The 14,153-nt window shown below is 41.8% G+C and overlaps 1 protein-coding gene across 7 annotated transcripts in view; it reads left to right on the forward strand.

Moving 5' to 3' along the window:
* The window catches only part of CTBP1 (C-terminal binding protein 1), a 372,662-nt gene that overhangs the window by 179,196 nt on the left and 179,313 nt on the right, over positions 1-14,153 (forward strand). The window contains exon 1 of one of the 7 annotated variants that reach the window (XM_068106034.2): positions 9,785-9,818. The exons of the other annotated variants lie outside the window; for them this stretch is intronic. Within the exon in view, the coding sequence (XP_067962135.1) occupies positions 9,800-9,818 (19 nt within the window). The 5' untranslated portion in view covers positions 9,785-9,799. Of the gene's footprint in view, positions 1-9,784; positions 9,819-14,153 lie in introns of those variants that run through there. 7 annotated transcript variants of the gene reach the window in all.

A 14,153-nucleotide genomic window follows, 5' to 3' on the forward strand; every position in this document is an offset into this window, starting at 1 on the left:
ACAAACGATACAACACAGCTAAGTGAGTATGGATAAGAAAACACCGAAATTGATTCACGATTTAATTAACAGTACAGAGAGAAAAGAAAAACAGACAAGACATTGATATGGTATTGGATGTTATTATTCATTGATGTAAATTATGGTTCATTGAGGGGAAAAAAATCCCACGTTTGTGCAATAAGCGCTTATACACAAATGTACAATGATTGATGCAAGATGGTGCAACTCCCCAAACTGCAAAAGTCCTCCTTGACTTTTCCCCGTGAAACGTTTGATTATTTCTCTCAAGTTTCCAGACGGGCCCCATGGTGGAATGACGTGATCCACTCAAAGCCCCGATTGAAAGCCATATCCATTATTCCTTTTGCATACCTTTAAAGAGCGAAGTCTACACAAAGGGCGCAAGCTCCCCGAAAACAATCGTCATGGAATTGTGCAGCTATATCAACAAGATCGTGTTGCAGAGTAGTGAAGAATTTCATCGTTTGTTGGAGGAAGTTTATGCATTAAGTGATCAGTGATCACATCGAATGCGTTGTGTTCGCAACATATAAATTTCAAATGAAAGATGTTCTTTCATAACTGTACTATAATCTCCAGGACCTCTCTCAGGAACGTTTTTATTGGAGCCTGCCGCCACGCCCACAGTAGTGTTCACCATCGTGTTCTTTTGTTTTTTTTCTTGAAACGTTCAAAGTGTTTCTTGGCCTTACAAACTTAATGTGCTCTTCCATTCTTTCACCTGTCTATTCTCTCATTTATGGAACAGATTTCCCGTGTTAGGGCAGATTTATCTCTCTTCATTTGATGCTTGTGTACCTACCAGCTTCTGGCCACCTTTCAAAACAACAAAACGCATCTACCTTCAATTTCATCTTGTTTTTGGTTTAAATAAATGGAAAGAGTGGCCTCATGCTTTTCTTAGATTTAATAGGGAAACTGAAACTACACTTTCTTTTTTTAATAGTTTGCTGAATTATTTCTGCCATTCCTGGTTGAGATTTGGCTTCCTGGGAAATTTGGCTTACTTAAATTACTGGGGAATTTGTCGTTTTGTGGTGCATTTTTCTTCTTCAAAATTGATTGATGTGAAGTGCACATTTTGATTTATTTTATCTTGTGATTTTCTGTTTTTGAAATATGAGTTTTGTTCCATTTCAAAGCTCTTTGCCATAAGGAATATGAATGAATGAATGATCGTTTCAAGGCCATTTTCCCCGCTAGAGCGGGGGTTAACCTTGCGGGCCCCATGACAATCATGGTTCCCTGTTTGAGGCAATGTTTTTATGGCCGGATGCCCTTCCTGACACCAACCCTTGGTCTTACGATGCGCGGGGCTTTTTGCCATAAGGGCAAGTTTATATTCCACATTGACGTCCAAAGAGGCCTCCCTGGATGGAGCATCTATACTGTACATACATGGATATCCAGGCTTTCCGCCCGGCCTACCCACCAGGGTCGGGTCGATTTCTTAGCCAGGATTGCGAAAGGAAATGTCATCATCGCATTCCCAAATTTCATCACTCTGCCATGGGTCGTGTTTTTGTTGTTATGATGCCCCAAAAGGGTTGAAATTCCTGTCTTGCAGTCAAATGTGCAAATGACAGTCTTTAAAACTATGCAGTTTACCTTTGCCCTCCATTTTCTGCTGAAAACGTTATGCACAATAGAGAACATTTTCTCGCCAACTCTGTAAACCATCGTGAGATCAGGATAACCTTTCGAGATTACAAAGATAGACTGTGTGTGTGAGGAAAGTGAGTAATTTACATGTGACGTAATTCTTATAAACAACCTTGTCTGTATACTGAATGTATAAATGCTCTGCGGCTGTCTTGGATGGCCTTTTTATCCTACTGGGTCAGCTTGGAATGCCTTGGATATTAACACTGGACTACAGAGCGGGCTGGGTACAGACGCCGGAAGAGGTCGTTTCACCTACCACACCTGCACTACACCCATAACTCAATCGCCAACTTCCCACCCATATACGATAACAGTAAGAAGAAATCTCTTTTCCATGAGGGGTTGGTTGTTGGGGCCCTTCTGTATGGAATTTTTTTCAGAATACCTTTTTTTTTTCTTTATAGAAATTTCTTCTTTGTGAACTTTGCTTTGCAGGCTGGTTTGAGAATGTTGTTGATAAGGCTGCACCTGCATTGTAGATACTGAACTCCCAAATTGTTAGTACACACATTGTGCAAAGCGGGAGCAGAGTTAAGCAATTGGTCCACTTTGTCTGTCCCGCTTGACTGATGCGGTGGCACTGTCTTGTCTTTGCAAGTGTTTTTTGTGCCAATCACAAGTTTTTGTGCCAATCCCTTAGGCATTTGAGAATTGACAATGAAATGTGGCACCACCTTGTATAACGAGTGGACCAGGCAGTGCAGGTACACGAACTGCTCCTGAATAATTCGTTTGTTTGTTTTTACCAGCGATCCAAGAGTGTGCGCGCACATGACGTCATAATTTTGTGGGACGAGCGTGTTTGATGTCATATATGAAAAGAGTGGTATTTTATTTTGTCTGCCAGTTGTTGCAGCACATCATTATATATGTATAATGCACACACTTCATGATACACACATTCCCGGTTAACACATTTTTGCTGATTCGCAATGAATAAAGTAAGGAACACTTTTCACTATATGCCATGTATTTTCGCTGATACGCAGAAGGAGTAGCGTAAGTGCTGCACGATGGTGAAAACGGAAGAAGGGGATTATTCCATTGTAAAGTGAAGGTTATGAATACAATACAGAACTCATTGCAAATTAACATTAACATCCATTAAATTGGTGGGGTGCCGTTAAACGTTAAAAAAATTTAAAATCTGCACAGTGTACTTACTTTACTTTGGGTATCAACTATCAAGTAACTTTGTGAGTAATTTTCGTAAATTTTTTCCCCAAACCCAACAATGCAAGTGGAAAATGACCTGAATTGACTCCATCAAGCAGTCATGGTAAGAGGTCATGCCACTCCATTACTTTAGCTCCCCACCCACACATCTCCAAGCCTCCACACACAATCTTTTATGTTGGCGAGTACAGGAATGAGTGAGTACATTATTGTACTCATCTATTACCTCCGTCACCGAAGGTGGATGGAGGTTATGTTTTCACCCCTGTTTGTCTGTGACATGATATCTCAAAAAGTTGTGGACGGATTCAAACGAAATTTGGCGTCGAGGTAGCATATGTGACAAGGACGAAATGATTAGATCTTGGTGGAGATCCGGATCCGGATAGTAGAATTTTAAAAGTGCCTCTTCACCATTGGGATAACGATATATAGCATGCCAAAAACGATATATAGCACGATATCTCAAAAAGTTATTGACGGATTTGGACGAAACTTGGTGGACCGGTTGGGTGTGTGTTTGACAAGGACAAATCAATTCGATTTTGGTGAAGATCCGAAAATGGATTCAGATACGAGAATTATTTAATTTTTAAGTGATTCTTCACCATTGAGAGATCAGGCGAAAAGCGATATATAACATGTTATTAAAAAAGGTTATGGACAAGTTATGACTAAACCTGGTGGATGAGTTGGTTAGGTGACAAGAACAAGCCGATTAGATTTTGGTTCAGGTCCGAATCCAGATCTGGTCTGTCAGTGAGATACTAAACTTAAACTATTCAGCCCGGTAGAGGCTCTACCGAGTGCGGTTCTAGTTTTTCTTCTGTTTTGATATATTTATGGTGGGTATTCATTTAATTACCTCTGCCACCTAAGGTGGGGGGAGGTTATGCTTTCACCCGTCTGTTTGTCTTTCTGTTTGTGAACAAGATATCTCAAAAGGTTGTGGACGGATGTGGATGAAATTTTGTGTGATGTTATTTCAAAACCTCCAGATATTAAATATTACGCCATTTTACAACATCTCAATCGATCAAATATTTTCCACTCCTGCGTTGGGGAATATCGGGATTCAGACAAAATCGTGGCTCGAAAGACATATCGATTGTGCTCAAACGCAAAGCAAGGGTTTAAAAGACCCTTCCCGTGTCCTTTTTCTCAATACTACGTGGGGTAAGTTGTTCTATGAACTCTCTAGTTTTTAAAACGAAATTGACCTGATTGGTCTGATTTTTTTTTGGCCTTTCTGAAAATTGTCATCCTCAAATGTCTTGGAAATTCATAGGTGGCAAGGTCATTTCTTGCTATTTTAAAACTGCTCATGGAAGATATTGTGCAAGGACATGGAAGTTTTCTTTTTTCTTTTTTCTTTTTTTTCATTGTCAAAAACTTAAACGAGGCAGCAGCTAAATCAAAAGTTTTCAGATGTGAACTTGAGTATGTCATCCTGAGGCAGGTGCTCATACATGAACACCAAATAGGTTGGCACTTGCTTCTGCCTACACTTCTTGCCTCCACTTGCCTTCTGCTTCTGCCTGGTTGGCCCTTTCATTCATCCTTTCTGACCTCAAGGTCAGAACCTCTAGGTTCAGGAACGGCACCTATGCTACTGCCATCCGCATTCTGAATGCACAGTTCCACTCCTATTACTACTCATGAGCTTATAATGCACTTGGCACTTTAGCTACAGGCCATTTAAAATGCTTTTATACACACCTTGAAATGTATACTATGACCACTGAATATTTACCATGCCCCATTAATGTATGGTTTTTTTTGTCTTTAAGAGCACACTACCTCAATTTCCAAACAACTGTCAATTGATGTGGTAAGAAAGTATTGAATCTTGAATATTCTGCTCCAGCAGATTATTTGATTTAAATTTTGTTCTTTGTTTTTTGTTTTTTTGGGGTTTTTTGCGTCTTGTTGCAGTCTTGGATGTACTTTATGAAATGTTAATGAATGCTCCTTTTATCCTCAGACATTTATTCATACTGATTAACCTCCACATCATGTGACGGTGGCTGTTGCATCACCAATTGTAACCAACAGTTGTATAATAAGCTCTGCACATAATGGGCACCTTCATATTCCCTGGTGTTGGGCTAGTGGCTAGGGTGCCGGCTTAGGATCCTAGGATCCTGGGTTCGAATCCCGGTCAATCGCTGAATTAACGCCAGGGGGGTTGACTCAGCCTGTCATCCTTCCGAGGTCGGCTAATTGAGTACCAGTTCACTGGTAATTCCCTGTTTGTCGTTAAAGGCGGCAAAAAGGGTTGGCGTCAGGAAGGGCATCCGGCCGTAAAACATTGCTTCAAAAAGGGAACCGAAAAACAACAACAACCACGGTTCCCGAAAAAGGCCAACCCCCGCTTTGCGGGGAAAAATGGCCTCTAAATGTGGTTATTTTTTTTATTATTATATTCAAATGGGTTTATAATATACCTCCATTATGTTACTTGGTAACCATAGTGTGGCTGTTTAATAGCTAGAACAAGGAGTCCAAGATAAGATGCCATAGTCACATGTCCTCATTTACTGCATTGTGTGCAACTGTTACCCTGGTATAGCTGTGACTCTACGTTAACTGTATTTTGTCTAAAACTAAACTGAAGACACTTCTCGTATGAAAAATACATAAGATGAAGGTCGTAGTAATACTATCTTGTGTTAAGCTGTGGAAATAATACACTCAAGAATTGTTGGAAAACAAAATTTTGGTTTCATCTATTTTTAGGTTTGTTGGGGTGGGTGGGTGGTTTTTTATTATACATTATATACACAGTATATGTATATATATATACACACACACACACGCACACGCACATATACACTGTGGATTCGGACATAACTTGGTGGACAGGTTGGGTGAGTGACAAGGAATAAGTGATTCAATTTTGGTGAAGATCTGTATCTAGATAGAAGAATTTAAGTGATTCTTTACCATTGAGAAACTGGACCAAAATATACATACAGTCACGTGAAAAAGTAAGTACACCCCATGTAAAGTTTTGACTTTTTCAACATATTTCAACATACAGCTATTTGATCTTCATTTCAACAATATTGACAGATAAAGATGATATAATCTATCTATAATTCCAGTAATCTCTGTGTGTATGTTTGTATGTTTGTATGTTTGTCTGTGACCGCTGTTTCTCGACAACCACGGGTCCGATATACTTTAAACTTGCCAGGTATATTGCTGGGGACCCGAGGATGTGCCTTTTCAAGGTTTCATATTAATCGGACAAGTAGTTACCGAGCTATGTCCAAAAAACGATTCAACCAATCAGAGAGCAGCGAGCTATCACGTGTGCCGAACGTGGCGAACAGACTCTGCCTCGGACGGCACATTTGAGAGCGTATTCATTTATTTCACGTTGGCAAACTATGTTGCCGCTATGTTGGCGTTAAACGATGTTTTAAAACTAATTAAAACTAATTTGCGATTCTTTCGCTTTCCTGCGCGTTTGTGCATGCTATGGCGATTTCTTTACCAAACTCCGCAAGCCGTTCGCTTTGGACCAAACCATTTCATGTAAATAGAGGGGGGGGATTGTCACCGTACTCGCAAGCCGTTCGCTTTGGACCAAACCATTTCATGTAAATAGAGGGGGGGGATATAATTTTAGATATAGATATAGTACGGGCATGCCCTAGTCTATCTATAATTCCAGTAATCTCTGTGTGTGTGTGTGTGTGTGTGTGTGTGTATGTGTGTATGTCTGTGTGTTTGTCTGTGACCGCTGTTTCTCGACAACCACGGGTCCGATATACTTGAAACTTGCCAGGTATATTGCTGGGGACCCGAGGATGTGCCTTTTCAAGGTTTCATATTAATCGGACAAGTAGTTACCGAGCTATGGCGATTTCTTTACCAAACTCCGCAAGCCGTTCGCTTTGGACCAAACCATTTCATGTAAATAGAGGGGGGGATTGTCACCGTACTCGCAAGCCGTTCGCTTTGGACCAAACCATTTCATGTAAATAGAGGGGGGGGATTGTCACCGTACTCGCAAGCCGTTCGCTTTGGACCAAACCATTTCATGTAAATAGAGGGGGGGGATTGTCACCGTACTCGCAAGCCGTTCGCTTTGGCTTTGCGAATGGACCAAACCATTTCATGTAAATAGAGGGGGGGGGATATAATTTTAGATATATATATAGTACGGGCATGCCCTAGTATAACAAATATCATGAAACATTTACATTTTGTAGTCCATTGTATAATTTAAATAAACATAAATGCAAATTTCACATGTGGAAAAAGTAAGTACTTTTGCATTGCTTTTATATTCCAGAAACATTTTATTTACTTCCAACAACCCAGCGTTAATTTTAGTAATGCACCTATGTATTCGCTGAAAAGTAATGTTATGGATTTGTTGGGTTATTTTTCTATAAATACTAGCAAAAGTACCCGGCGTTGCCGGGTAATAATGAGTCGCTTCCTGACGGGAATATGATATATGCAATCTGGGTCCATCATCTTGAGGGAATTAAAAAAACAGATCGCAAGTAAACAGTAGTGATGTATCGAGGAAAAATGACGCTCGGGGCGAGATGTCAAATTGCCGCCCCTCGTAACTTCCCTAAGTCTTTTTGTGTGTGTGTGTGTGTGTGTGTGTGTGTGTGTGTGTGTGTGTGTGTGTGTGTGTGTGTGTGTCCGTCTGTGTCCCCCAGTCCACCCTCATACAACTCTCCCTCCAAACCCCCTCCCACTCCTACCTCCACCCCCATACAACTCTCCAGACTTCACCGGGTGGTGCTGACACCTTTATTTAATTTCCGGACATGGTTAAAAACCACAATGGGATAAGCTCCACAAACTCTTAATATGAACCAATCCTCAAAATTCCAACTGCAGAATTGACCCGAACAGCAGTCCCAACTTCGAAAAAAGTGTTCTTTGCTAAAAACGTTTTCATCTCCGAGCAGTTCCCATGGAAGTATGAATTAAGTTAAAAGTGATTATTAAGTTAAATTTTTAAAAACTAACCCCAGAATGAGATTCACAGCCTTGCTTAAGTAAATGCATATATACACTTGGTTATAAAAATCGCAAGATATGGTAAATTTTGTCAGATTTCACTCCAGATTTGGAGATTATTTATTGATGCTGTGAAGAGGAACAGGTTGAGATGGTTTGGTCATGTGTTGAGGAAGGATGAAAGTGACTGGTTGAGAAGAGTGATGGAAATTAATGTAGAAGGAAGTAGAGGACGGGGAAGACCGAGAAAGACTTGGCTAAAGATGCTGGATGAAGAAATGCGGGCAAGGGGGTTAACAAGGAGAGATGCAGAAAATAGGGCAAAATGGAGAAGATTGTCATGGGAACCGCAAGGCTAACCCCCGCTCTAGCAGGGAAAATGGCCTTAAAATACATGTTGTTGTTAAAAACCACAATGTGATAAGCTCCACAAACTCTTAATATGAACCAATCCTCAAAACCTCTCTACAAAAACTCCCATACATTGCGGAAAGTATGGATGGACTGAAGGAAAAGATGAACAAGTGGAAGGAATGTATGGAGACAAAAGGTGTGAAGGTGAATATCGGAAAGACGAAGGTGATGGCAAGTGGTAAAGCATGTGGTGAGGTGGAAAGAACTGGGAAGTGGCCGTGTGCTGTGTGCAGGAAGGGTGTCGGAGTGAACTCCATTCAATGTACAATGTGCACTGAGTGGGTTCATCAAAAATGTAGTGGTCTGAGAGGGTCATTTACCAGTGTGGCAGCTACATTCAAATGTAAGGTGTGCACAGAGGGAGCTGCAGATGGAGGAAATGTTGAGTTGGATCTTGGAGACGGCATGAAGCTGGAAGGTGTGAAAACATTTTGCTACCTCGGAGACATGCTGAATGGAGAAGGTGGATCAGACTCGGCAACGGTTGCTCGAGTGAGATGTGCATGGAAGAAGTTTCGGGAACTGAGTGGCGTGCTGATGAGGAGGAGAGTGTCGCTGAAGGGAAAGGTGTATGCTGCATGTGTGAGAAGTGTTATGATTTATGGGAGCGAGACATGGGTAATGAACGTAGAGCAGCAACGAAGGCTGGAAAGGGTGGAAATGCGAATGGTTCGATGGATGTGTGGAGTATCGTTGAGAGAGTGGAAGACAAATGATGAATTGCGAAAGATGATGGGAATATTGCCTGTGATTGATGCTGTGAAGAGGACCAGGTTGAGATGGTTTGGTCATGTGTTGAGGAAGGATGAAAGTGACTGGTTGAGAAGAGTGATGGAAGTTAATGTAGAAGGAAGTAGAGGACGGGGAAGACCGAGAAAGACTTGGCTAAAGATGGTGGAAGAAGAAATGCGGGCAAGGGGGTTAACAAGGAGAGATGCAGAAAATAGGGCAAAATGGAGAAGATTGTCATGGGGACCGCAAGGCTAACCCCCGCTCTAGCAGGGAAAATGGCCTTAAAATGCATGTTGTTGTTGTTGTTGTTGTTGTTGTTAAAAACCACAATGGGATAAGCTCCACAAACTCTTAATATGAACCAATCCTCAAAATTCCAACTGCAGAATTGACCCGAACAGCAGTCCCAACTTCGAAAAAAGTGTTCTTTGCTAAAAACGTTTTCATCTCCGAGCAGTTCCCATGGAAGTATGAATTAAGTTAAAAGTGATTATTAAGTTAAATTTTAAAAAACTAACCCCAGAATGAGATTCACAGCCTTGCTTAAGTAAATGCATATATACACTTGGTTATAAAAATCGCAAGATATGGTAAATTTTGTCAGATTTCACTCCAGATTTGGAGATTATTTATTCTACAGCATCCAATCCTCATATCCAAAACCAGATTTTGATGATATGCTTTAATTATGTAATGATAATTATCGATCGTGTTTCCAAGGCAAAGCACGCTCGAGTTGGTCGAAACAAAATGGCGGCTTAAGAACCCAGCGAGGTGCAGTGGGCTGACCAAGATGGCGGGCCGCCATATTGGTAAGCCACCACATCGGGTATTTTCTTATGAGCACCTCGTTAATCGTTTTCAAAAAGGGTGTTGTAACACACCCAAACACACTTTTCATCCTTGCAATCTGTTGGAGGTTCAGGTGTATGCATGCAGATCTTGGAGTTGCTAGATTTCATGGTTTTGGGGTTATGGAGGAGACGGACCGACAGACAGGCGGATGGATGGACAGACGGACAGCATTTTACCGTGTGTGTATGTTCCGCAGGTAGCTGTTAGTCAATTGAATATGCTGTGGATAGCTCTCCTACTCTTGATAAAGGAGACCGACCTTGGGATCTTTAATGTCCACAACATAATGCCGGCAGATAGGTTCATCTGAGGGTTGGCGCACACACATTGATGCCTCACCCTGGCTGAGACACCAGGATGACATTTTTCTTCATCGCTGGGCTGAGATTCAAATGCAAGATAGACAGCTCCGAGGCCAGTGTGCGTACCTCCAGGCCATCCTGCTAGCACAGGCCTCTATTTACAACTATAAAATGAAGTGAAAGCATAAAGACCCATTTAAGTTGAAGCAGTCACGTTATAGTCATTAGTATTTTTCACTTGTGCACTCTGCATGAAGCCTTTTTCCCCCCTTTAGAGGTTGGACTTTGTAAGTATGATTTATTTATGCTCTGCTTTTTATCCTTCGGTCCCTTTAAAATGTGCTTTTAAAATGATGTGCCTGAATGCAAAAGAGCCAAACTCATTGAAGGCCTTATTAATGTCTCGTACAATGAAAGATGCTAGAAATGACACACTTTTGGTGAGCCTGAAAAACCTCAATGGTAAGATGCAGCATGAAGCACTCAGAATTGGCTTCATATGTTTTCTTAACTGCAGGTGTTGCCTCTGAATGGTCCAGTCGATGGTAAAACCGATTAGCTATGAAACTAACTCTGAACCATCTTTTGGCTCTGTTGTTCCAGTGAAGAGACATCACAAAATGATGCTGAAGAAAAGTTTGTGTGCTCCTTTTGTGTTTGGCATTACGAAGCCTCCTGGACTATTTAACAGTAGTAGTTTTATCAAAGGAATAATTAATTAAAATATTTTGGAGGTCTTGCTGCAGGCTTCACTACATACATCATATGGCCAAATTTTGGTCGACATTTTGCTGGACCCTTCCTTTTCTTTTTTTCTTTTTTTAATGCAAGTCATACGAGCCCCGGCGAGGAGCTTGGGAGCTCATCGACAAATCAGATGCAGGATAAAAACATTAGTCGACGTCATTGTACTTTTATTTATTTTAGCCTGGTGTTGGCTTAGCGGCTAGGGTGCCGGCTTGGGATCCGAGGATCCTGGGTTCGAATCCCGATCGATCGCTGAATTAACGCCAGGGGGGTTGACTCAGCCTGTCATCCTTCCGAGGTCGGCAAATTGAGTACCAGCTTGCTGGGATGAATGATCACATTGTGTACCCCGGTTTAGAATAGGTACACCGTATCCCTGCGCATCGTAAGAGCGTGACCAAGGGTTGGCGTCAGGAAGGGCATCCGGCCATAAAAACATTGCCTCAAACAGGGAACCATGATTGTCACGGGGCCCGCAAGGCTAACCCCCGCTCTAGCGGGGAAAATGGCCTTAAAACGATCATTCATTCATTCATTCATTGTACTTTTATTTGGATTACAACAATCCAAATCAATAACGGGCAAAAACACATGGAATATCGGATTTGAACCTGGGTTACCTGCATCAATAGTCGGTGGGTCACATGGGAGCACTACCGGGTCCATATAAAGATGTTGAATGCAACACCATGCCGGAAAGTTATTGTGCCGATTGAAGCAACACCCAACAGGTAGGGATAAAGTCGAACTTCGCTTCTTGTGGATACAGAGTGCATAAATAGATGGATTGCGTCAATAAAGCAACAGAATACGAGAGCCAACTGCATATTTGTGAGTTTGCAGGGACCACTTTGGCTTGCATCTCATTGTGTTGTCTCAGTTCGTAATAAAAACCACAAAAGCTTTTATGAGTATTTGTGCAGCAAAGAACTTCTAACTCATATTCGGATGACATGAATTTGAGTTTTCAAGATAAACCATATCACATAGAGCATACTAACTATACCAAAGCGTTTTTGTAGCACACAAAACTCGTCTTTGCCGTTAATAAAGAGAAAATCCTCTTAAAAAGCCTCATTTGTACTCATTGGTGCAGAAATGGCATAAAGCTGTGATGTTAGAAGGGGCGGTGTATCACCGGGAGCATTGCAAAAAGTGCGTTAATTGTGGGATTTACAATCGTGTCGATTTTAAATAACTTGATAATTGTTACAGTTAAAGCCAGGCGAGCAGAATGTTTGTTACCACTGTTACTACTTCATGTTTGTTACCAAGGGAGCAAACTGAATCTGTCACACTTGGACAAATCTGTGGCATTCACACAGTCTAACATTCTACTGTGCTTGACAAGCTCGCGATCTGTGGCATACAAGGCCACCTTCACACCTGGAATTCTGACTTCCTCCACTTGCACAGTTAACACTTGCTATCAATGAAACCTTCTCCTCTCTCTCCTCTCCCGGGAGAGGGTAGAGTGCCACAGGGTAATCTTGGGCACAGTCTTGTTCCTCATCTGTACTGTTGATGTTATTTAACAACCTCTCCGATACTTGGAAACCCCCTCTCTTAATCCTGGCGAATCTTAGTCTCAAACTGTATTGCTGAGAAAGGATTGTCAAACTGGCCCACCTATATACTTCCATTTTTCAGGCACTGGAGGAGGTTCAGTCTGTGATTTCTCCGGCTCAATATCGGCCATGACCTTACTTGGGCAGACCAGATAGGAGAGCATGGTATCCTCCATCGTTCCCAAGTCATTCCTTGAAAATTCAGAACAAGGCCTTTGCTCGTGGCCCAATGGACTACTTGCTCCGATGGGCTGGTGCCCCAGAATTGCATTCCCGTCTCGGATTTTGTGGAATCTAAAGCCCTCAACATTATTGGCATTTCCTATGATAAAACTGGCGTGCAAGGCCCGTGCTCTTGCATTGCAAACAGGTCAATGACTTTTCCGGTCTTGCTCCCTCTGCTCTCTCAGCCATCGTAGCCCCACCCAGCAAATGCAAATGATTCTGTTATCCCCCCACCCCTCCCTCCTCCTTTTTTTTTTTTTTTTTTTTTTTTTTTGGTATACTGAATCGAGGCTCGTGAAAGAGCTAACATTTACTTCACAAACAAATCAACCGGACAAACAAAATATATAAAAAGAGGGAGCGGAAAACAAGATGGGGAGAGAAGGGGAAGCACACAAACACAACATTTGAGAGCAGGGAGATGTGTGGAAGGGAGAGGGCTTGGGGGGAGGAGGCGTGGGAAGGGGGGTGGGGGGGGGAGGGAGAAGTATAAAACACAAGGACACCAAGGACACCAAGGACTTCCAGGAGAGAAGTTGGTATTTCAAAAAAGTGGAATTGGGGTGAAATTAGCAGGGGTAGAAAAGATCAAGGTTTTGGATGGGGGAAGATAAGAGATGGTGGTGAACAGCTGTTTTAAAGACCTGGAGGGTGGAGTGGGATTGAAGAGAGTGAGGGAGTTTGTTCCAGAGGCGGGAGAAAAGAGGAATGAAGGAGTGAAGGTGAGCAGAGAGTCTTGATTTTGGCAGTTTGACCATAAGAGGGTTGCAGGCAGATCTTGTGCGACCTGTAGGAATATTTGCGGGACAGAGCCCAGAGAGAGCTGGGGGGGCAAGGCCAGAGAGGAGTCGGTAGAAGACGGAAAGACTCTTTTCTTGTTAATTGATTTCCTTGCTGGTCACAGTGTCCAGCCTGTTGTACCACTGTCATTTTGTTGCCTTTTTACAACACTCTGTTACCTAACGCTTTCGTGAGCCTCGATTTGACATTCCAAAAAAAGGAAACCTGCAAATAATAACTCGGATTGAAAAAAAACATTATTATATCGTTAATGGATAGTATTTATACGAATGCCCTTTTATCCTCATAATAGAACCAATGAACATAATTCTAAGAGAAGTTAGTGGAAAAAAGCCTACATTAGTACAGTGTGTAAACCATTTTACTGTTATACTATGACATGTACTTTTCCCACTGACTTGAGCAAGTAAAAGCCAAGTTGGAATAAAAATTTTAAAAGCCAAAATAACATGTAAAAGTCTTTTTTTAAACTCAACTGGACTATGTCCAGCTGAGTTTTTGTCGACACCCAGTGTCCGTCGTCTGTCTGTCTGTCTGTCTGTCGTCTGTAAACAATTTGACGTCTACGCTCTAAAAGTCACAAATATTGATTAAATTAGATGAAACTTGTTATGCAGCATCTTTAAGACATAAACTAGTTTGGGATTGT

Source organism: Myxine glutinosa, chromosome 2, assembly GCF_964187855.1.
Source record: "Myxine glutinosa chromosome 2, kmMyxGlut1.1, whole genome shotgun sequence".
Lineage (NCBI taxonomy): Eukaryota > Metazoa > Chordata > Myxini > Myxiniformes > Myxinidae > Myxine > Myxine glutinosa.